Below are 23,759 nucleotides of genomic sequence, written 5' to 3' on the forward strand. Positions count from 1 at the left end.
CAGCACCCGTTTTTTTACATTGAAATTATCCCCCAGACGAATTTTCTAATATTCTGAAGTTGAAGTCATATTGAATTAAACAGTGATTTTTAATGATTCATTTTTGTTAAAAGGCAACAACACCATTTTAGAGCAGGTGGTAGGGTCCAACGTCCTCTGAGAGCCAGTGAGCAAGAGAAGTCGAAGGCCAAGACGAGGTAAAATGTCACTTTTTTTATGCCTTCCTATAAATTCGTTATTAGTTTGACGTCGTTATAAGCATTTCTATAGCAGTGCAATACTTAAAATATATATATATAATTCAATTGCAACATACTGTAGAATTATTGTGTGAAGAATCGAGGCATATTGTTTGCGAGCTAACGATGTTAGCTGGTCCTATTGAGTCCATGCTTGTCAGCTAGCTTGCTGGTTTAGATTAATAACACAGATATATATGGTAATAATTTCAACGATAGCTATTAGCTAGTTTAAAAAAAAATATTTACCGGTAGCTACCGGAATGAATGTATTTGCTGATGCAGTTGTGGACACAAACTAGCTATGATAACCAGCTGATATAGCTAGCTATTTCTAGATTTGAGCAAATACACTCATTCTTGTCAGAAATGGAATATTTGCTGATAGTTTGTGACCACAACTGCTATCTATGGTAACCAGTTGATATACAGTACCAGTCAAGTTTGGACACCTCATTCCATGAGGTTTCTTTATTTGTACTATTTTACACATTGTAATATAAGTGAAGACATCAAAACTATGAACTAACACATACGGAATCATGTGGTAACCAAAAACAGTGTTTAACAAATCCAAATATATTTGAGATTATTCAAATAGCCACCCTTTGCCTTGATGACAGCTTTGCACACTCTTGGCTCTGTTGCATACTGGGTACATATTCAATGGTCGGCAGTGGAAATGTGTTAAAAGTCAAGGGGTCTGAATACTTTCCGAGGGCACTGTGTTTATATATATATATATATATATATACACCATTTAGCAGACACTTTTATCTAAACGATACTTAGTCATTTGAGCATACATTTGAAGTATGGGTGGTCCCGGGACTCCAACCCACTATCCTTTTAGCGCGATGCTCTAAAAACTGAGCAACAGAGGACCACATAACATTTGGTTTTTAGTGACAGGATTTGGGCATGCATTTTGAAGCATCCTGTCATAGGCCCTACCACTCCCATTGTTTCAATAGCAGCGATGCTAAGGCTAGCTGTGGGGTAAGTAAAGGCAACTAAGCCATATTCTCTATCATTTTCTCTTAGGATCAATGGATGAAACACTGTTGATAAAATTAAGTATATAGTAGCCACCATTTGCCTTGACAGCTTTGCACAGTCTGCATTCTCTCAACCAGCTTCACCTGGAATGCTTTTCCAACCGTGTTGCAGTTCCCACATATGTTGAGCACTTGTTTGCTGCTTTTCCTTCACTCTGCAGGCCAACTCATCCCAAACCATCTCAATTGGGTTGAGGTCAAAATGCCCTTACACAGTCTGGAGGTGTTGGGGCATTGTCCTGTTGAAAACAAATAAGTCCCACTATCTGCAAACCAGATGGGATGGCATATCGCTGCAGAATGCTGTGGTAGACATGCTGGTTACGTGTGCCTTAAATTCTAAATAAATCAGTGTCGCCACCAAACATCCCCACACCACCTCCTCCATGCTTCACGGTGGGAACCACACATGCGGAGCTCATCCGTTCACCTAATCTGCATCTCACAAAGACACAGCAGTTGGAAAAATCTCAAATTTGGACCCATCAAATCAAAGTTTATTTGTCACGTGTGCCGAATACAACAGGTGTAGTAGACCTTACAGTGAAATGCTTACTTACAGACACTAACCAATAGTGCAAAAAAAGGTATTAGGTGAACAATAGGTAAGTAAAGAAAGAAAGAAAACAGTAAAAAGGCATTTGAAAATAATAGTAGCGAGGCTACATACAGACACCAGTTAGTCAGGCTGATTGAGGTAGTATGTACATGTAGATATGGTTAAAGTGACTATGCATATGATGAACAGAGAGTAGCAGTAGTGTAAAAGAGGGGTTGGTGGGTGGTGGGACACAATGCAGGCAGCCCGGTTAGCCAATGTGGTTTTTGCAACTGAATTTCAAAGTTATTAATTTTCTGGATTGACTGATCTTCATGTCTTAAAGTGATGGACTGTCGTTTCTCTTTGCTTATCTGAACTGTTCTTGCCATAATATGGATTGTCTTTTACCAAATAGGGCATCTTCTGTTTACCAACCCTTCCTTGACACAACTGATTAGCTAAAACGTATTCAGAAGGAAAGAAATTCCACAAATTAACTTAAGGCACACATGTTAATTTAAATTCATTCCAGGTGATGACCTCATGAAACTGGTTGAGAGAATGCCAAGAGTGTCATGAAGGCAAAGGGTGGTTACTTTGAAGAATCTCAAATATAAAATATTTTGATTTAACACTTTTTTTGGTTACTCCATGATTCCATATGTTTTATTTGATGTCTCCTATTATTCTACATTGTAGAAAATGGTAAATAAAAACCCTTGAATGAGTAGGTGTCCAAACGTTTGGCTGGTATTGTAGCTATTTCTAGAATTTAGCAAATGTGCAATTTGACAAATTTGCTAGATTAAACTACTGTAGCTAGCTAATTGACTGCCAAATGTTATGACGTTCATCCTTTAACAACTGCTTATGAAATTGACATCAGAAAGACTGGTATGCTAACTTATGCTGCACCAAAGATTTTTTTAATACAATTTGGTTGCATACAGTAAACTAAAAACGTGTGCTTTGTCACCAACAGGAAGTATGGTGAACTTTGCTGCCCTGATGCGTGACCATTGGGTTAACATATTTGTCCCCCTTGGCTTTGTTATCGGGATCTACATGGACAGAGCACAGGACCAGAAGCTGACCGCTTTCAGGAACAAAAGCGCATTGTACAGCAGGTATAAATCTGCAGCACCCACACAGATACTATAGATGCAAACCATACTGTGCTGGCACAGATTTATTTTCAAGCAACTGTAGTGGATGTGAAACCAGGCCAGTATAGCTTGGTCCCAGTGTTTATCAGGCATGACAGTATCTAGACATTAAAGCATACATTCCTAGAAATAATCTAAGTGGGTTCTAATGGTTCTCTGAATTTTCTCCTCTATAAAAAAGGGAGCTGAAGCCTGGCGAGGAAGTCACCTGGAAGTAGACCCACCTGTCGTGGAATATTTATTGTGCATTAGTCACATCTCCTGTTGTGATTTACATTTTCTGGATGGTCTTCAAATCAAGCACCCCGATACGTTTCAGTCACTGTATCAACCAATAAACATGCCCCGTTGTCATCTTAACCTCGTCATTCATTTGTGATTTAAGTATACACAACTATAGCAATAAGACAAAGTTGGACATTAACAACACACACAAACAAGGAGTGTTTTACACCAATATGCAAGTAAGTTTAATTCAATACTTACTGAACAAGGGTAACATTGTAAAATAGCTATGTCAGCTCTATTACTAACAGTTTTTGAAGATTTTAGATGAATTTGTTGTAGAGGGCAATGCTGATGGACTGAGTTAATGACCGCTGTCCTAAAAATCGGAACAATTCTACCTACACATAATAGTGAAGTGAATGATGCTGGCATGGCAGACATTTATTTTGAAACTCTTCAGGATTGCTGCAGAGGTTCTGCAGTGTGAATAAGCCCTCTCTTAAACAGCAGCTCAGCCAAGGACACCTGGAAGAGCAGGGAATTACATCTAAGAAAACTGCAGTGCAGAGACCAACACTGTATATCATCAAGGCTTGACCATGCACTACAGAGCTGCATATGTGGTTAGACTTTATGCAGAAGAAAGCATGCAATGTTGCATAACATGTTGAGGAAACACACCTTGTCCTCAGCCAACTTGCATGGCAAACTGCCCACTGTCACAAACTTTGGATATGCATGGATCAGAAACTCCATGGCATCGGTGTGCTGAAAGAGTTGCATCAAAGGTCATCACTGCAGTGCACCATATCAGACAGGCACACGTCACTGCTATATTAGCAAGGCAATTACAGAGACCCAAACATTCATACCTCTGCTTTTATTTCAACACTCTTGGGCTCCTCCTTGTGGTAGACTCTGGAGTTGTCAGCAGTGTAGTAAAGCCAAACTGCTTCTCCATCACTGCATAACCTGCAGGGGCACAAAGGAAAGTCATCTTTTCTGGAAAGGTCAACCATTTATAGCCATGCTTTTGTGTTTAATGCTGAGAGCTACCTGGCGATTCCAGAACGGACAAGTCTGACTCTGATCTGGCCTCTAATGGCCACACCCATGTCTACCGGCTCTCCATTCTCCCACCTGGAAGGAGCTCCCTGGACACTGCTGGCCCTTTCCTCTGTGGATAATCATCATTTAAACTGTCGGAGTCACAGTCACTTTAAAATGTGACATTTTAGAGTAAATATTTACATTGAGTCATTTAACAACTATTATACACAGTGACTTGCAATAAGTGGTTTCAACTGAAGGTAAAAACAACCACCTATCACAATTTCAAGTAAAACCTTGTGGTACCTGCGGTGAGCATCGGGGGGAGACAGTCATGGAGATAGCCCCTAGCTTTCTGATCCACAGCAGCATCCACAGGGGCAAAGGTTGATAGCTTCTTCATCAGACCCTCTATTCTGGATAGGAACTGGGCCCTGCGTGGATCCTCCTATACGTGCACAGGTAGATTGAGGGCCGTTACGAGGGTGCGACGTTACAGTATGTTCCAGTAGAAATAGATTTTGCAGAACAGATGTTCTTCGCAACGGGGCATAGGCGTCAGCTCTGTAGCGTTTCTTTCTAAACACACCCCTGCTGAGGGTGGGTGCTTCAAGGTTGATTGTACATTGGAAACCAGGCACAGAAATGGTGGCATCTGAAGTACCTTGTCTGAGTTCTGCACCCCCATGTATGTCAGGTAATCCACAGGCAGGCCTCCTCTGAAGTCCACATCCTCCTCCATGGCCATCTCTAGGGCTGCTGGTACCACCTGTCAAAGAGATCATGTTCTACATCGTACACAATACAAGCCTATACTTACAAGTAAATGCATTTTTTGGTATGGACATGCCATATTGTATATCCTGCAATATTTTCAGTTGTTTTCTTACTCAAAGTGTAAATGTATTTAATGATACAAAATTAGACAAAGAACTGGACAATGTCCCATACAAGGAATGCATAGGATTACGCAGGTTAATAACAAACCTTTGCCAGTAAGTTTCCCCAACTGTTCCTCTGGTAAGATGAGACAGTGATGTGGAGGGAGTGAGCATCCGACAGGCAGTCCCCCTGGTGGATGAACCCTCGGGGGAAGTAGAGGAGATCCCCAGCCTCCAGGACTGCCTCCATGATGGGCTTCCCGATCTCTGAGTGGCTAAAGTTAGCTGGAAGAGCAATACCAAGCCATCTGTAAGGAATGAGCCTGAGGTACAGGGGAGTGATCTGTCATGCTTATTGTCTATTCATAGGCACAACAGTGGACAAAAGATTACTTACGACTGGAAACGACAGGCAAGACCTCATTTTCTGACCTGAAAAGTGACAGGAAACACACATCCCACAAAATGTATTTGTTTCTCAGCAGAGTTTACTGACATGAATCAAGTTCAAAATGGTGTGATGGTGCTGATCACCTTTTTGGGAATTGTACTGAGAAACTAGTCACCTGGGGTTGTAAACTCTCCAGTGCTTCTTCCCTTCCAGCTGAACCACAAAGGCCTCAATATCATCGTAATGTGGAGCAAAGCCCTGTGTTCCTGGAGGTGTCAAATACCTGGGGACGCAAAATAAATTTTTACTGAAATGTCATGAGGAAGTGCATCAGCATGCGGTAAGAATACAACAGAATAGTTTGTCCTCCCAGGAGGAAATGATGTTCACTGTCCCATGCATGTTCAATAACTTTCAATGTTGTGTGAGAGCATCTCACTGGTCAGATAGATTGTCAGAGAGGGTGACTCACATGTTGGCTCCTGCCATGCTGCCAAAGTGCTCCTGTAGGATGGACAGCACATTCCACACAGTGGAGGAGAAGGCCTGGGGGTTAAGCATACGCAGCGAGCAACCACTCTGGAAAACATGGAAGACAACAGGTTGGGTTTCAATATTATGTTGAGGTACTAAGGACTTCTAACTAAAACATGTTACACGGCCATTGGTATGATTTAACCAACACTTGCTCACACTTTGTAAATGAAACTTGACAAACAGTAGACTTTCACTTGGCTTTTTACCTCATAGAAGTCCCATACAGTGAATGGGAGAGCCCTCCCTGGAGGATTGTGTGTCTCTCTTTTGCCATTTCTGTAGCTGGTGACATCCAGGTTCACCCCATACTGAACGTCATCCTGAAAATATCAATAGGAAAAACCTTATTTGAGCAACAAAAATGACACTAAACACAGAAGATGTGTAGCTAGTCGTGACACCTTACCCGTCTTAAAATGCGATCAAACTCTGCTGTGGAAAACAGTCCCGTATAATAGTCTGGATTCTGACGTTTGATCAAAACTGGCTTCTTTTCCCATGCATCTCTATAAGATCAAGGAAGTCAACAGTTAACAAAGGATATCTTCCTGTGCAATCGACTACAATACTGTACTGTGAAAAGCTACACTGATATCATTACCTGAAGAAACTCTTGGAGGGAATTGGGTGGATGAGCCACTGGAAAAGTTTGCTGGCTCTCACCCTGCTGTTGCTGACTTTAGCCAGGTCACCCAGCAGAGAATCTAGTGCCACTCCGCTAATCTCTCCACACTGTACCTCCTGCATGCAACCAGACAATCAGCATGTTTAAGGGGTTCAGTTTGACCAGCGAGGCACAGAATAGCTTATATTGATCACAATCAGTTGAGCTATTTGGGATGCAAAGTGATTGTGGAGCAGCGAATCTGCTCAGTCTGAATACAATGTAGTTTATCTCAAACACATACAATGACTGAAAAACCCAGGGAACCACCGTCAAACAATTACATAGGCTATATGCTGATGCCCCAAACTAACCTCTGCCAGTCTCTCCACCGTCTCCTCTCTCTGTGCCGCTTTTATGACCTGCTTGCCCATCTGTTTCCTTTTGGTCTTTTTGATGGATTTGGGGGTCTGGATACCATTTTCCTTCTGCTTCTTTGCTGTGATCTACAAAAGCATCCAGTAGGCAGAGGCAGTCAGGCATGAAATGGTATTAGGCAATCAACAGTCAATTGCTCAGATGCATATTGCAATAGTATATTAAACAGATGTTCCTTACTTATATACACATTATGGAAGACGCCAACTTCCAAATACATCAATTTGCTAGCTACTTCAGTTGATTTGTCAACACAGTTGACGTTTGCCGGCAAAATAGGACACAAAAAAAAAACATAGCCTGAAATTGGAAGCGAGTAAACACCAGTAGTAATAACATAACCCAAAGTACCTTCACAGATGATGTTTTAACTTCAGGAGTCGATGCTAATAGCGCATTTTGGTACAATTCAAAAGCTGACACATGTTTCTTCTCCATGTTGTCGAATATTTTCTCATTCCTGACGTCATCAATAGTGCGACAACAGGGATATTCTTACGGGTATTTCATCGCCACATTCTCTATTGCATCTGGATTAAAACTGAACGTTTCTACGTGTAAAATCTTATGTTTATATGACTCTGGTGATAAAGACAGAAAAGATTCCTGTGAACGACTATGTTAAATATTTAGGAATACATCTGTCAAAAAAACACTTAGACAACATATAAATGCCACTCCTAAAATTAAGAAATCCAAGAATATTTTTTTATAATTACAAGGTATCTGTCTATACTTGGGAGTTTCTGTCCAAGGCAGATGGACTGTCTCGCTTTGTGTACCCCTCATTATCTTTATTAATAAATCCCTCTACCTCTAAAGAGATCAACAAGACCTTTCTTGACTTCATCTACAAAAATAAATCTCACATACTAAAATGTCAGTCCTCTCAAATTAAAGAGCTGAAGGAGGTCTGGAAGTATTGCATTTTGTTGACATAAATAACACTTTCAAGATCAATTGGTTGAAAAGATGTTTGGTCAATACAAAATCAATTTGGTATTTCATTCCAAACAATGTGTTAAATAAGTGTGGAGGTTTTCAATTTTTACTGAAATGTAATTATATTCCACTAAATTGGCTAGGTTTCACCAACAAGCCTTAATGTCCTGGAAAATATGTTTTCTGCATAATTTTTCCACTCATAAAGCTATTTGTGGAATAATTCAAACATATCTGTAAGGAATAAATCATTGTTCTACCCTAGCTGGCATGAGAGGAATATTTACTTTGTTTTTGATGTTTTCAATAACAGGGGTAATATTCTTGCATATGCAGAATTTATAACATTGAATGAGTTTCCAATTCCTTTCAGAGAGTTTATTTCTGTGATCAAAGCCATTCCCAGAGGTCTAACTACACTAATGAAAACTCATCTTAGCTTTGGTGATGATCACAGAGCTTATCCAGATCTCAGTTTGGAAGGCGTTGGCTTACTTGAGAAATCTTGTTGTAATAAATACATAAGACAAATTTCCCATTCACGGAACCAACTTACGCCTCGAGGAAACATTTTCTGGAACATGCTTATTCCTGACATTGTCTTGGTTGATGCCTTACAAATATTGTATACCAAACAAATTTAAGGAAGTGCACTTTAAAATTCTACACAAGATTCTATGTCGTCCAAATTTGTGGCTAATGATGATGTCTGCATTTTCTGCAAAGAAGATGGTGAAAATCTGACTCACTTGTTCTATGAATGTAAATCTGTGATAATCAATCAAATGTATTTATAAAGTCCTTCTTACATCAAATGATGTCACAAAATGCTGTACAGAAACCCAGCCTAAAACCCCAAACAGCAAGCAATGCAGGTGTAGAAGCACAGTGGCTAGGATAAACTCCCTAGAAAGGCCAGAACCTAGGAAGAAACCTAGAGAGGAACCAGGCTATGAGGGGTGGCCAGTACTCTTCTGGCTGTGCCGGGTGGAGATTATAACAGAACATGGCCAAGATGTTCAAATGTTCATAGATGACCAGCAGAGTCAAATAATAATAATGACAGTGGTTGTTGAGGGTGCAACCGGTCAGCACCTCAGGAGTAAATGTCAGTTGGCTTTTCATAGCCGATTATTCAGAGTATCTCTACCGCTCCTGCTGTCTCTAGAGAGTTGAAAACAGTGTGTCTGGGACAGGTAGCACATCTGGTGAACAGGTCAGGGTTCCATAACCGCAGGCAGAACAGTTGAACCTGGAGCAGCAGCACGACCAGATGGACTGGGGACAGCAAGGCGTCATCAGGCCAGGTAGTCCTGAGGCATGGTCCTAGGGCTCAGGTCCTCCGAGAGAAAGAAAGAAAGAAAGAAAGAAAGAAAGAAAGAAAGAAAGAAAGAAAGAAAGAAAGAAAGAAAGAAAGAAAGAAAGAAAGAAAGAAAGAAAGAAAGAAAGAAAGAAAGAAGAGAAAGAAAGAGAGAAAATGAGAGAGAATTAGAGAGAGCATACTTAAATTCACACAGGACACCGGATAAGACAGGATAAATACTCCAGATTTAACAGACTGACCCTAGCCCACCAACACATAAACTGGGAAAACCTAACAGAATACTTATTTACCTTTTTGAACACTATCAAAGTTTTTAACATGAAGGATATAATATGTTACTTTTGCAATGATAACAAGACAATTGAAATTATTGTGAATTATTAAAAAATTTTGCCAAATACTTTAGACACAAACAAAAATTCCAGAATTCTATAACAAAATTACAAATATTTTTGATTGAATTTAATGATCTTGTTGAGACATTATTCCTTGTGAATAAGAAAAATAATAACATCTTCCTGAATCATTATAATGAGATTCCTTCTGAGTGAATGCAATTGCACTAGACTTGTTGTTCTTTTGTAAAATAATTTTTATATATTAAATGTTTTTGTATGTATTTAGTATTTTCTTGTTTATAACTGTGTTTTGTTTTGTTAAACATGTTTGGTGTAGCGATGTAAGTTGTTTTGTATTATGAATATACAAATTAAAAAATAATAATTATTATTACTATTATTATTAGGGATTTTTATTTGTATATCAGCTAACTACAAGCTAGATAAAGAACTTTATCGCCCTCTACTGTGCAGGCTGTTAGATGCAGCAATCTCTTTTGTCATACTCCGAGTGCTTTTACCAACGATGTATGTAAACCCTGGGCTATGTATTGGTCATATTGCCCCTCCCTGGAAGGAGCAGTCCATAGAAATTAATGGAATTAGACAGTATTTCAATTGAATGTTTCAAGGGCACAATTACATGTATTTAAGTTGTGAGGACAGCGATATTAGCGCTCTAAAAAAAAGTTTTTTAAATGTTTTAATTTGTAATCGTTTATGTCTTAGCTCACATGCCATAATTTGAAAGTATGCATTAAAGGTAATAGAATAAACCTGTCAAATTAGAAAATAATAAATGCATTTGTATAGCTTCTGAAATACGTTTTTACACTTGAGGAGGAATACCAAGATGGCTGCGCGGTGGCTTCAATACAGAATAAACGTGTCAAATTATAAATTGTCATCCAGAGTTTGTACACATCGTTAGTTTGTACCAAAGGTTATGACAACTAACACCCTTTAATCTGTGTTTGTACGGTGTAGGCTACTTTTAAAGCCTTTACATAGTGCTTACTTTATTAATGCTATTCTAGATTTAATTACATATGAAGAAGCATGGAAAATAAGTAAATCAACTTCATGTATGATTTTCCTTTGCTCAAAAGAGGTGTGCATGGTCTACAAGCAGAGCAGTTTTAATACCTCTCACTTTGTAACATGATAGATGTGCTTTCATGGGCAGCTGGCTGCCTCCCTCAATACTTGCCAAGCCTAATGCCATTATAGTTTAGGATTTGGAGAGGGTTTTTAACAGTACCTCCCGCCCTGTGCCATCGGTAAAGACTAGTCAAGACCTTTTGTCAGAGGCTGTCGTGCCTAATATGCCCCTGCTACATACCCCTTAGTTTACATAATGTATCTGTTTAAATTATGAAATCGACTTTGTGGATGTATTGTTTGATTTAGCTTGCACAGTACATATTGTGGGCATACTCCGTATTACAGTACAACCACAACGTTTATGGCCACAAGGTGTAGCACTTCACCGCTACAGTTTGTCCAAGGTTCAGCAACTCCCAGTCCCAGAATGCTTCAGTATGCTTGCCTAGCCTTCTCCAACAATGCAGCTCAATGTAAAATTGATCGTGCACACAGGGGGATCTAGATCTAGCTAGGTACGCGTACATGGTTACATTAAACAACGAGCATGACATTTTGTTATCACCTTGCATAACGTGACATATATTTTGAGGCCTTTTGAAGGTTTTTATTTGGAGACATTTCGGAGCTTCATACCGGGTGAGTAGCAAGCTAACTACCTAGCTAAACTAACATTCGTCTGCTAGCAAGTAAATGCCTGTTTTGGATAGCTGGTTTACATGGTCCCCCTTTTTGCCTTTTCTCCAATCCCCTTATCTTGTTGTGCCGAGACGTCTATTACTCTTAACTATTCAGTGATGAACAGTGATGAACTTAGCCATGTCGCCTCAAGTATTATGCTATTAAAAGCCAGCGTTGTGTTTGTGTGTCGGTCGTTCTTAGTCCCATCGAGAGCGTGTTTGCTTTGATCTCTCCCCTCTGACCGACACGACACACACATCAACCCAGCAGTAAGTCATTAGCTAGCTAGCGATACTTTTTTAAATTTCGTTTTACTTGACTAGGCAAGTCAGTTAAGAACAAATTCGTATGTACAATGACGGCCTACACCGGCCAAACCCGGACGACGCTGGGCCAATTGTGCGCTGTCCTATGGGACTCCCAATCACGGCCGGTTGTGATACAGCCTGGATTCGAACCAGGGTGTCTAGTGACGCTTCAAGCACTGAGATGAAGTTAGACCTTAGCCTTAGACCGCTGCGCTACTCGGGATCCCATATAGTGTATAGACATTACATGATTAAGGTGACTAAACAGTACTTGGTGTCAGTGTTACAGGCAAGCAAAATGTTGTTTATTGCAGCTAACTAGTAAGCTAGCTGGTTACCTAGTCAATGTAACTAGCTAGTCTTTTTCCCATTTGATTTGCATGCTGCAATGAAGTTGGCTTGCCACAATACTTAGCCAATTCAGTGCCATTGGCATGGAGTGAAACATGGTATGAAGAAGGGTGACACCACACCAACAACAAGGACTTGGGACAAGGATGTTATTATGTTGTTCTGTTACTATAAGCCTCAGTAGAGGTCCCCAGAAAAGCTACTACTTAGTAATAGTGGTACTAAATAGAGGTAATTACAAACCTCAGTTTTCCTTAACATGATAGTTTATTGGATTTCATATGTTAGCTATATTGATATTTTACATGCATGGGTTACCAAGTAGGGTCATTTTGACCCCAATAAACTATTGGAAAAATAAACAATCATAGCAAATCATCATTTGACATGTAAATAATGTCCTCTGCAATAAAATAACCAAAACAGACTGTTATTTGAGCAAAATGACACTTAATTTGTATATTCTGTAAAAGGGGTGGTACATAAAATGTATATATACTTACATTTATTGACAGTGTTTCATCCATTGATCCAAAGAGAAAATGATAGAGAATATGGCTTAGTTGCCTTTATTTACTTACCCCACAGCTAGCCTTGGCATCGCCGCTATTGAAACAATGGGAGTGGTAGGGCCTATGGCAGGATGCTTCAAAATGCATGCCCAAATCCTGTCACTAAAAACCAAATGTTATGTGGTCCTCTGTTGCTCAGTTTTTAGAGCATCGCGCTAAAAGGATAGTGGGTTGGAGTCCCGGGACCACCCATACTTCAAATGTATGCTCAAATGACTAAGTATCTTTTAGATAAAAGTGTCTGCTAAATGGTGTGTGTGTGTGTGTGTGTGTGCTCTGTCGCATACTGGGTAAGTACATATTCAATGGTAGGATTTCCACAGCCTACCATTGAATATGTACCCAGTATGCGACAGAGCCAGAGTGTGCAAAGCTGTTATCAAGGCAAAGGGTGGCTATTCGAAGAATATCAAATATAAAACATTTTAATTTGTTAAACACTTTTTTTGGTTACTATGATTCCATGTGTGTTATTTCATGGTTTTGATGTCTTCACTATTATTCTGTAATGTAGAAAATAGTACAAATAAAGAAAAACCCTTGAATTGAGTAGGTGTTCTAAAACTTGTGACCGGTAGAGTATGTATATATAGGTTGTGTGTGTGTATAGATATATACATACATGCATACAAATGTCCTTGTTTTTGTAAGAAAAGCACATGTATTGTCCATTTAAATAACATCAAATTGATCAGAAATACAGTGTAAACATTGTTAATCTTGTAAATGACTGTTGCAGCTAGAAACTGATTATTTTTTTAATGGAATATCTACATAGGCGTATAGAGTCCCATTATCAGCAACCATCACTCCTGTGTTCCAATGGCACGTTGTGTTAGCTAATCCAAGTTTATCATTTTAGAAGACTAATTGATCATTAGACAATCATTTTGCAATTATGTTAGCACAGCTGAAAACTGTCGTTCTGATAAAGAAGTGAATAAACTGTCCTTGAGTATCTGGAGCATCCTCGTTTGTGGGTTTGATTACAGGCTCAAAATGGCCAGAAATAAATAACTTTCTTCAGAAACTCGTCAATCTATTCTTGTTCTGAGAAATGAAGGCTATTCCATGTGAGAAATTGCCAAGAAACTGAAGATCTCGTACTACGCTGTGTACTCCTCCCTTTACAGAACAGCGCAAACGGGCTCTAACCAGAATAGAAAGAGGAGTGGGAGGCCCCAGTGCACAACTGAGCAAGAGGACAAGTAGAGTGTCGAGTTTGAGAAACAGACGCCTCACAATTCCTCAACGGTCAGCTTAATAAAATAGTACCCGCATAACACCAGTCTCAATGTCAACAGTGAAGAGGCGACTCAGGGATGCTGGCATCTAGGCAGAGTTCCTCTGCCCATCCTAATCTTTTATTTTTATTGGCCAGTCTGCAATATGGCTTTATCTTTGCATCTCTGCCTAGAAAGCCAGCATCCCGGAGTCGCCTCTCCACTGTTGACGTTGAGACGGATGTTTTACGGGTACTATTTAATGAAGCTATTTAATAACCCCAAGAGGTTCTGGAAAACGATTAAAGACAAGGAGAATAAACCCTCCTCACAGCTACCCATGTCCCTTAATGTTGATGTGTTTGTTACTGACGAGCACATGGCTGAGCTCTTTAATCACCACTTCATTAAGTCAGCATTCCTATTTGACTCTGCCATGCCTCCTTGCCTGTCCAACATTTCCTCATCCCCCAGTCCTTCTAATGCGTCTATCCCCGATGCTCTTCAGTCTTTCTCCCTGCAGGCGGTCTCTGAGTCTGAGGTGCCAAAGGAGCTCCTTACACTTGACCCCAAAAAAGCATCTGGGTCAGATGGTTTAGACCCTTTCTTCTTTAACCTGTTATGGCTGCAATCCCGATACCAGGATCGATATGACAACTACCAGTGAAAACAGAGGGCGCCAAAATTCAAACCACACAAATCTCATAATTACAATTCCTAAAACATACATGTGTCTTATATCATTTAAAATCTATTTTCGTTGTTAATCCCACCAAAGTGTCCTATTTCAAATAGGCTTTTCAACGAAAGCACTACAAACGATTGTTAGGTCTCCACCAAACCACAATAAGCACAGCCATTTTCCAGCGAAATATAGCCTTCACAAAAACCAGAAATAAAGATAATTCAAGGTTAGTGATTAATTTTATCTTCATCAGATGACACTCATAGGACTTCATGTTACACAATACATGCATGTTTTGTTTGATAAAGTTAATATTTATATTTTTATTTCAATCTGAGTTTACATTGGCACGTTAGATTCACTAGCTCCAAAAACATCAAGTGATTTTGCATAGCCACATCATTCAACAGAAATACTCATCATAAATGTAGATGATAATATAGTTATACACATGGAATTATAGATATACCTCTCCTTAATGCAACCGCTGTGTCAGATTTAAAAAAAACTTTACGGAAAAAGAAAAGCATGCAATTATCTGAGACTGCGCTCAATTTAAAAACACCACAGCCGCAAAGATGGCGTCAACATGGTGGTATACATATCCAAACGCTAATTCTGGTCAGCGTTATATATCGGACAAAAACTTCAAAAAGTGATATTACCGGTCGAAGAAACATTTAAACTAAGTACAGAATCAATCATTAGGATGTTTTTAACATATAGTTTCAATAAAGTTCAAACTGGAGTATTCCTTCTTGTCTTCGTGAGCAATGGAACGCAAGTGACTACCATGATGAAAAAGTGGGATCTCAAAATGGCTGCTTGATGGACAGCCGATATATTCTGCTCTCATTCACTCCCACAACAACATGGAAGCCTCATTATAATTTCTATTGATGGTTGACATCTAGTGGAACCCCTAGGCAGTGCAACATAATTCATATCTCCAGGGGATTTCATTGGGGACTCTGGTGAATACATACAAGCTCAGATTTCTGACTTCCTGTTTTGATTTCAACTCAGGATTTTGCCTGCCAATATGAGTTCTGTTATACTCACAAACATCATTCAAACAGTTTTAGAAACTTCAGAGTGTGTTCTATTCAATACTAATAATAATATGCAAATATTAGCAACTATGACTGAGGAGCAGGCCGTTTGATATGGGCACCTTTTCATCCAAGCTACTCAATACTGCCCCTGCAGCCATAAAAAGTTAAGGTTGCTGCCCCTATCATCACCAACTCTATCTCTGACCTTTTTAACCTCTCTCTCCTCTCTGGGGAAGTTCCCATTGCTTTGGAAGGCAGCTGCAGTGCGTCCTTTATTTAAAGGGGGAGATCAATCTGATCCTAACTGTTATAGGCCAAATTCTATTTTGCCCTGTTTATCAAAAGTGTTGGAAAAACGTGTCAATAATCAACTGGCTTTCTTGAAGTCTATAGTATTCTCTCGAGTACGCAATCTGGTTTCCGCTCAGGTTATGGATGTGTCACTGCAGCCTTAAAGGTCATAAATTATGTCACCATTGCCCTTGATTCTAAGCAATGTTGTGCTGCTATTTTTATTGACGTGGCCAAAGCTTTTGATACGGTAGAGTACTCCATTCTTGTGGTCTGGCGAAGGAGTATTGGCATCTCTGAAGGGTCTTTGACCTGGTTTACTAACTACCTCAAAGAGTGCAGTGTATAAAGTCAGAACATCTGCTGTCTCAGCCAATACCTGTCACCAAATGAGTACCCCCAAGGCTCGATCCTAGGTCCCACACTCTTCTCAATTTACAGTGGGGCAAAAAAGTATTTAGTCAGCCACCAATTGTGCAAGTTCTCCCACTTAAAAAGATGAGAGAGGCCTGTAATTTTCAAATAAACCAAATACTTATTTTCCACCATAATTTGCAAATAAATTCATTAAAAATCCTACAATGTGATTTTCTGGATTTTTCCCCCCTCATTTTGTCTGTCATAGTTGAAGTGTACCTATGATGAAAATTACAGGCCTCTCTCATCTTTTTAAGTGGGAGAACTTGCACAATTGGTGGCTGACTAAATACTTTTTAGCCCCACTGTACATCAACAACATAGCTCAAGCAGTAGGAAGCTCTCATCCATTTATATGCAGATGATAGTCTTATTCTCAGCTGGCCCCTCCCTGGATTTTATGTTAAACGCTCTACAACAAAGCTTTCTTATTGTCCAACTTGCTTTCTCTGCCCTTAACCTTGCTCTGAACACCTCCAAAACAAAGGTCATGTGGTTTGGTAAGAAGAATGCCGCTCACCTCACCGGTATGATTACTACCTATGAGATTTTAGAGCTTGAGGTAGTCACCTCATGCAAGTACTTGTGAGTATGGCTAGATGGTACACTGTCCTTCTCTCAGCACATATCAAAGCTGCAGTCTAAGGTTAAATCTAGACTTGTTTTCATCTATCGTAATCGCTCCTCTTTCACCCCAGCTGCCAAACTAACCCTGATTCAGCTGAACAACTTACCTATGCTAGACTACGGAGACTTAATTTCATAGATCAGCAGATAAGGGTGCTCTCGAGCGGCTAGATGTTCTTTACCATTCGGCCATCAGATTTGCCACCAATGCTCTTTATAGGACTCATCACTGCACTCTATACTGCTCTGTAAACTGGTCATCCCTGTATACCCGTCGCAAGATTGATGCTTATTTCTAAAACCCTCTTAGCCTCACTCCCCCCTATCTGAGATACCTTCTGCAGCCCTCATCCTCCACATACAACAGCTGTTCTCCCAGTCACATTCTGTTAAAGCTCCCCAAAGCACACACATTCCTGGGTCACTCCTCTTTTCAGTTCGCTGCAACTAGCGAACGAGCTGCAAAAAACTGGACCGTTTTATCTCCATCTCTTCATTCAAAGACTCAATCATGGACACTCTTACTGACAGTTGTGGCTTCTTCGTGTGATGTATTGTTGTCTCTACCTTCCTTCCCTTTGTGCTGTTGTCTTTGCCCAATAATGTTTGTACCATATTTTGTTCTGCTGCCATGTGGTTTTGCTGCCATGTGGTGTTGCTGTGTTTTCATGTGTTGCTGCCATGCTGTGTTGTCGTCTTAGGTCTCTCTTTATGTAGCGTTGTGATGTGTTATATATACACATATTTTTTATCCCAGCCCCTGTCCCTGCAGGAGGCCTTTTGTAAATAAGAATTTGTTCTTAAATTACTTGCCTAGTTAACTAAAGGTAAAAAATAAATAAATAGTAAAACAATTTAAAAGAGAAAATTCTATGTAGCCAAAGATTCTAGGGTCTCCTAGGAAACACTTATTAGCACTTTGGTTCCTGTCACAATAACTCCTCCTGGCATTTTCATTTGTTGTCATGTCAAACAACACTTCAAAGTGCCCACTGATTCCAACAGTTCACCGAAGTGTTGAGCTCTTAATCTTCAAATCGCAATTGCAACATTTGGTTAAAAATAAGGCCCATATCGTGCAAACCTACTTGGCAGTGTGTAAATGAGTGCAGGAAAATGCTGAAAATAATTTTATGTGGAAGTTTAATTGAACAGTAGAAAACAATCAGAATGGAGAAAGACCCATTGAAATCACTGAGAATGTATGTGTTGCCACTCTAGGGTCACGCACTACTCATAAAGCAAATGAAGAATTTGTATTATTCAAAAAGATAAAATACCATCAAATACCATGTTTTTAAAATTTTAAATACTGTGATGTGATATATTTTGGCCATATCACCCAGCCCTATGTGGCTGCACCTACTTTACTCAGGGCTCTTTGACCAAGGCTGATCAAGAAGTGAATAAACAAACTGAGTTCGGGAAACCCTGAGTTGACGGATCTATCATTCAGGCCATGTGCTTCATACATGATGAGAATATTGTTAGCTAGCTAAATTAGAGCGCGTGACTAAAACCAGTGCAGGAAGCGTTTTCCTGCATTGATGTTTTCAGTCACCAGCGCATGCCATTTACAGTTGAAATATATAGCTAACACATTTTGAATTCGACAACAGTGTAGTTTACATTGATTTCAGTAAGGAAACATTTTCCGTAATGAACAGCTAGCGTGTGCTAGTACATTATGGGATAACAAGCCAGAGATGGAGAAAATGATTTCTTCACATGACCTTTGACTGTTGTAAAGCGCTGTAGTGAATCTACTCAATACAAAGTGGTGACATTATGAACTGCGTGTTACAGGAGTTTGATCTTGTGGAAAGTTTCAGATTGACCTTGAGACAGTTACATTAATTCAGCCGCCTTGTTTATTAGTGCGCTTGTGGTGCTTCAGCCCAAAACACTTCTGCATTCTTATCCACTGCCATCGATCTTTAAGTTGTACTTAAGGTAACTGAACAAGTGTTTCGTATTTACTTGCGTATTTATAGAGGATATAGTTGCTTTTTAGTGGTTATCGTGTAAACCACAAATAACATACATTTTCATATTAAGGAATCATGATTTAGAGTATCAGTTAGTCCATCAGAGCACAATTTGTGGGGGAAAAAGTGTTTTTTCATTCCACCTCAAAAAACAAAATGCAATACAAAAGTATGTGACAGATGCTCGTTGAACATCTCATTCCAAAATCATGGGCATTAATATGGAGTTGGTCCCCCACTTTGCTGCAATAACAGCCTCCACTCTTCTGGGAATGCTTTCCACTAGATGTTTGAACATGACTGCGGGGACTTGCTTCCATTCAGCCACAAGCATTAGTGAGGTCGTGCATTTATCTTGGGCGATTTAAGCCTGCCTCGCAATCGGTGTTCCAATTCATCCCAAAGGTGTTGGATGTGGTTGAGGTCAGGGCTCTGTGCAGGCCAGTCAAGTTCTTCCACACTGATCTCGACAAACCATTTCTGTATTGACCTCCCTTTGTGCACTGGGGGCATTGTCATACTGAATCAGGAAAGTGTCTTACCCATGCTGGAAGCACAGAATCTTCTAGAATGTCATTGTATGCTGTAGTGTTAAGATTTCCCTTCACTGAAACTAAGGGGCTTAGCCCAAACCATGAAAAACAGCCCCAGACCATTATTCCTCCTCCACCAAACTTTACAGTTGGCACTATACATTGGGGCAGGTAGCGTTCTCCTGGCATCTGCCAAACCCACATTCGTCCGTCGGGCAGCCAGATGGTGAAGCGTGATTCATCACTCCAGTGAACGCGTTTCCGCTGCTCCAGAGTCCAACGGTGGAGAGCTTTACACCACTCCAGCCGACACTTGGCATTGCGCATGGTGATCTTAGGCTTGTGTACGACTACTTGGCAATGGGAACCCATTTCATGAAGCTCTTGTGGGAGAATGGATGCAGCTGCTCCGTTTGATCCATTGCTCAGGCGTCTATGTGCGTGGGCAATTACTTCATGTTTTTTTTATGTGCAAGCTATGTCTACTGGTGCCAGTTTAATGACAATAAATTAGCAAATAAGCTAGAGGTGTTGCCTTTTGCAGTGTCTGCTCGACTTTCTCCCGATAGCGCTGAGAGGGTGCAGACGTTTGGCCGTGTTTGTCGATGAATGTTTGTGTTGCAGGGCGGGCTCTAAAGCCTGACTCATCAACATCTGTTTTATTTTCTCTCTCTCTCTGTCAGAGGGGGAAAGGTATTTCTACGGGCCAAGCGCCACTTCTGAAGTTCAGTTCATTGCGTTTCAGAGAATATGCAGAGTAGTCCACTGTGTAGGTAGAGAACATGAAGGGATCAGAGGCAGATTAAATCAGCATGGAGAGTAAAGGAATTGCACTGTGATAGAATGTTGGTATGTGAGAGGGAGGGAGGTGGCAGAATTAATGTGCTCTTGGCAGAGACGGTGGATAGCAGAGGAGCACGCATGTTAAATCCTGGCCCCGCTTCACTATCGGGATTACTTAGCTAATCCATCCTCTCCCAAGCTACATTTTTTCCAGAGCCCCGTTTGCCCTCTTTTTTTTTTCTCTCCCCCAGAGGATCCCGATGGCAATCCCACCCCCACACAATGTAAACATATGTGTAGTTAAGATGAAAGCAGTTAAAAATAAATAGCTAGCCTAGCACGGGCCAAGGGTAAATATTTGAATGGAAGCCCAGTTAGAGTGGTGGCAGAACATAACGTCCTGTGAATAGGCTGTCATTGAACAGGACGTGGTCTATGTGGGTCCTTTTCAGACCAAATTGCTAGTGCCATGGCCCTCTGTTTTCTGGGCTCTTGAAAGCTTTTGGCTAGTTGCTGATGGAATGGTGCTTACTTGTTACTGGAATGGATCAATGGCAGTCTCCAACGCCAGATATTCACTGTTGCTCTTTCATTGACGTCCAAAATGCATACAAGTGAAATGTGGGTCTTTGCCTTGTGAATGTTTCCGTTAACTGTTAAGATTTGGGTGCCGTCTCCATTGTGGCGGTATACCGAAGTAAATCCCCCATGGTAGGGGCTAATCACCCTGGCTCCTCTCCCACAATCCAAGAGAGTCTGGAGAATGGGGTGGGGGGAGGAAGAAGGGGTGGGCTGGGGCTGGCAGCTGTTGGCAGGGCTTACCTCCATCTGTGATGGGCTAAGCTAGCTGCCTAGGCTGGGATAGGGCGAGAGAGGCTCTCAGGAGGCCCAGGAAACCAAGGCTGCCACCGCTGCTATGGCCAGATTACAAGAGGTAGGATTTATTTATTTAGAATTGGCTTGCTGTGTGCAAGTGTTAGGCTAATTCGGCTGATTTTTTTTTACTCCGCTGTTTCCATTGGGTTGCTTCTAACCTCTGTTAGTCTTGCTTAAAGGGATATTTGGGATTTTGACAATGAGGGCCTTTATCTCCTTCCACAGAGTCGGATGGACGCACGGATACCATTTTTGTCTCTGCATGCAGTTTGAAGGAAGTTGCTAGCTAGTGTAATTGCCAACTAGCGTTAGCGCACCGACTGGAGGTCTATGGGTATCTGCTAGTGGATACACATAGACTGCCAGTCGGGCTAACGCTAGTTAGCATTAGCTCACGAAACTACCTCAAACTTCCTTCATACTGGACAAGGAGACATAAAAATGGTATCCACAAGTTCATCTGACTCTGCGGGAGTAGAAAAAGGGCATCATTGCCAAAATCTCGAAATATCCCTTTAATTTGGTCAGCTGCATGATCAACTTTCTGTGTTCATACATAGAAATGGAGAGTTCTGGCACAAACTCTGCCTTCCCAAAAGGAAACTATAGCACTGTACAGTTCTAAGCTTGAGTCATTACAGTGACAATGTTTGGAAGGTAGACTTAATATGCTGTGCCCTTAACATTCAGAGCACCTGTTTTTTTCTGTGTGGTTGCCTGTTCATTATTGCGCTGCTTGACAGATCCTGTCTGTGCGTTAAACTGGTTTCCATTTTCTGGCTGACACAAGGTCCTGCTGACTGACTGCAGTGCTGTCTGTCTGTGTGCCATGGATGGAGCTGATCTGGCCTGTGCTGCTTCCTCTGCTGCCCTCTACTTCATTTCTCCATTAGCACAGACAGCCAGCGTCTCCTGTTGTGCCCTCTGCCCTGGGGCACTTCACTGCAGCGCCTCGCCTCGGATGGCTGCAACTCGCACCGCTGCAGATGTCAGTCCTGACCAGAGAAAGGGAGAGGTGTGCGTGCGTGTGCGTGCGTCTGACACTCCAAGAGAAAGCGTCAGCCGCAGGGAATTTGAAATGGAATCGATCACCGAAGCCAGCCGTCTCCACCCTAGAATACAAAAAGGAACTTGTTTTTTTTCCCTCAAATTTTTCTCTCACTTCCCTTGAATGACCTGTTGTAATGCTGTGACGCTAAGCCGTCGAAGTGCTTGTGGGGGGGTGTAATGTCTGGTTTTGCGTTGCTGGAGACGATGCTTGATTACAGCCCGGTTGACTAATTAAGGTTGCCCTGCCCTTCAAATACCAAAGCGAGCTCAGCTCATGATTAAATGGGCGCCAATCCATCCTCATCAAGAACTGCGTCAGAGTCCTATGGCCTGTTTGATCTGCAGCATAAAGTGTAAATATTTTTTTTTTTTAAAGAGTAGAAATGTACATTTTAGGGGGCATTCAATGACATAAGAAAATTAGCGTTCAGCTTTATAGCCAATACACTTATGCGAAAGATTCCCGGTCAGAGAATAAGTAAGTGAGAGAAGGCTGTGATTGGAAAGACCCAGGAAAGAGAAGTAATGCATTTCAATTGGAGCCCTTGGTCATTCTCAGGCCTTGAATCTCCTCCCAGTGGATTTACAGCCGTTATCAGGAGGGGCCCCACTACCCCATCTGGATCAGATGTTTCCCATAATTCAAAATGATTTTAATGTAGCTACCTGCGAGGCTAACTGGGAATAAAGCAAGGAGCTTTAAAATGAGGTGTTTTTCAGTTTGTTCGTGTCATAAGTATTTTAGGGAAATGGGCTTGAAAGGTTCTCTCTGTTTTTCTGGTCAGTGGTTCTGCATTTACGGTTTCACCTCGCACGCTCGCGCACATGCTTGTAATGTATTGCTGGCAGACCTTTTTGATGCTGTATTTCATTCATAACAATAGATGTTTGCTCTGCTGCTTCATAACGCTGTCCGTGTACGGAACCGGACTTCGACATGTAGGCTAGTCTAGTGGCTACTAACTTAATTGCACCCCACTCCCTCCTCTATCTAGCCAAATTAGGCTGGCACATAGGATTTAACGTGTACCACAATGCCTTTGTCTGTAATTTGATTGCGGTAACGAAAGGGTCAAACGGCAATCACTCACAGCCGTTTAGTTTGTAATTCCCCCGTGAAGGTGGATTCTCATCCTGACAATGCGTCACACGGACCATGCATCACCTACTTTTCTAATACCAGGCATATACTGCACGGCTTTCAAAATCCTGACAACGCTGAGCCGCTCACATTAAATGACTGTCAATCAAAATAGGTAGCTAGCCTGCACATTTCTTTTTGTTAAATAGTTACTTGGCTGGACATAGTCTTTCTCAACATGTTAAATGATGCGACTTACATACTTTTTCATACTGCCCCCCCCCCCCATGGGAATTGAACCCACAACCCTGGTGTTGCAAGCGCCATGCTCTACCAACTGAGCCACACAACCTATTACTGCACACACAGTGGTGGAGAGCATTCCAATTACCAATGT

The 23,759-nt window shown here is 41.0% G+C and overlaps 3 protein-coding genes across 3 annotated transcripts in view; 2 read left to right on the forward strand and 1 right to left on the reverse strand.

Annotated features, from left to right (window-relative positions):
- The first annotated feature begins 53 nt into the window (after nucleotides 1-53).
- Nucleotides 54-3,364, forward strand: LOC121846511 (NADH dehydrogenase [ubiquinone] 1 beta subcomplex subunit 1-like). The gene is made up of 3 exons (XM_042321803.1): nucleotides 54-197; nucleotides 2,821-2,965; nucleotides 3,186-3,364. Exons 2-3 carry the CDS (start codon nucleotides 2,826-2,828, stop codon nucleotides 3,220-3,222), a joined length of 177 nt encoding a protein of 58 aa, XP_042177737.1. The 5' UTR covers nucleotides 54-197; nucleotides 2,821-2,825; the 3' UTR covers nucleotides 3,223-3,364.
- An 84-nt stretch (nucleotides 3,365-3,448) lies between these two features.
- On the reverse strand, nucleotides 3,449-7,615 carry LOC112250477 (ribosomal oxygenase 1-like). Its single transcript, XM_024420662.2, has 15 exons — nucleotides 7,485-7,615; nucleotides 7,070-7,201; nucleotides 6,693-6,832; nucleotides 6,498-6,597; nucleotides 6,298-6,411; nucleotides 6,027-6,133; nucleotides 5,730-5,837; nucleotides 5,561-5,595; nucleotides 5,270-5,448; nucleotides 4,947-5,051; nucleotides 4,589-4,730; nucleotides 4,289-4,409; nucleotides 4,105-4,204; nucleotides 3,914-4,000; nucleotides 3,449-3,757 (listed from the first exon to the last, which is right to left on the reverse strand). The coding sequence occupies exons 1-15, from the start codon at nucleotides 7,569-7,571 to the stop codon at nucleotides 3,689-3,691; spliced, it is 1,626 nt and encodes a 541-aa protein (XP_024276430.1). The 5' UTR covers nucleotides 7,572-7,615; the 3' UTR covers nucleotides 3,449-3,688.
- Nucleotides 7,616-11,249: 3,634 nt separating this feature from the next.
- The window catches only part of LOC112250478 (exostosin-like 3), a 42,236-nt gene continuing 29,726 nt past the window's right edge, over nucleotides 11,250-23,759 (forward strand). The window contains exon 1 of the mRNA XM_024420663.2: nucleotides 11,250-11,480. The gene's annotated coding sequence lies outside the window, so the exon portion shown is untranslated. The remainder of the gene's footprint in view (nucleotides 11,481-23,759) is intronic.

Source organism: Oncorhynchus tshawytscha, linkage group LG05, assembly GCF_018296145.1.
Source record: "Oncorhynchus tshawytscha isolate Ot180627B linkage group LG05, Otsh_v2.0, whole genome shotgun sequence".
NCBI classification, from domain to species: domain Eukaryota; kingdom Metazoa; phylum Chordata; class Actinopteri; order Salmoniformes; family Salmonidae; genus Oncorhynchus; species Oncorhynchus tshawytscha.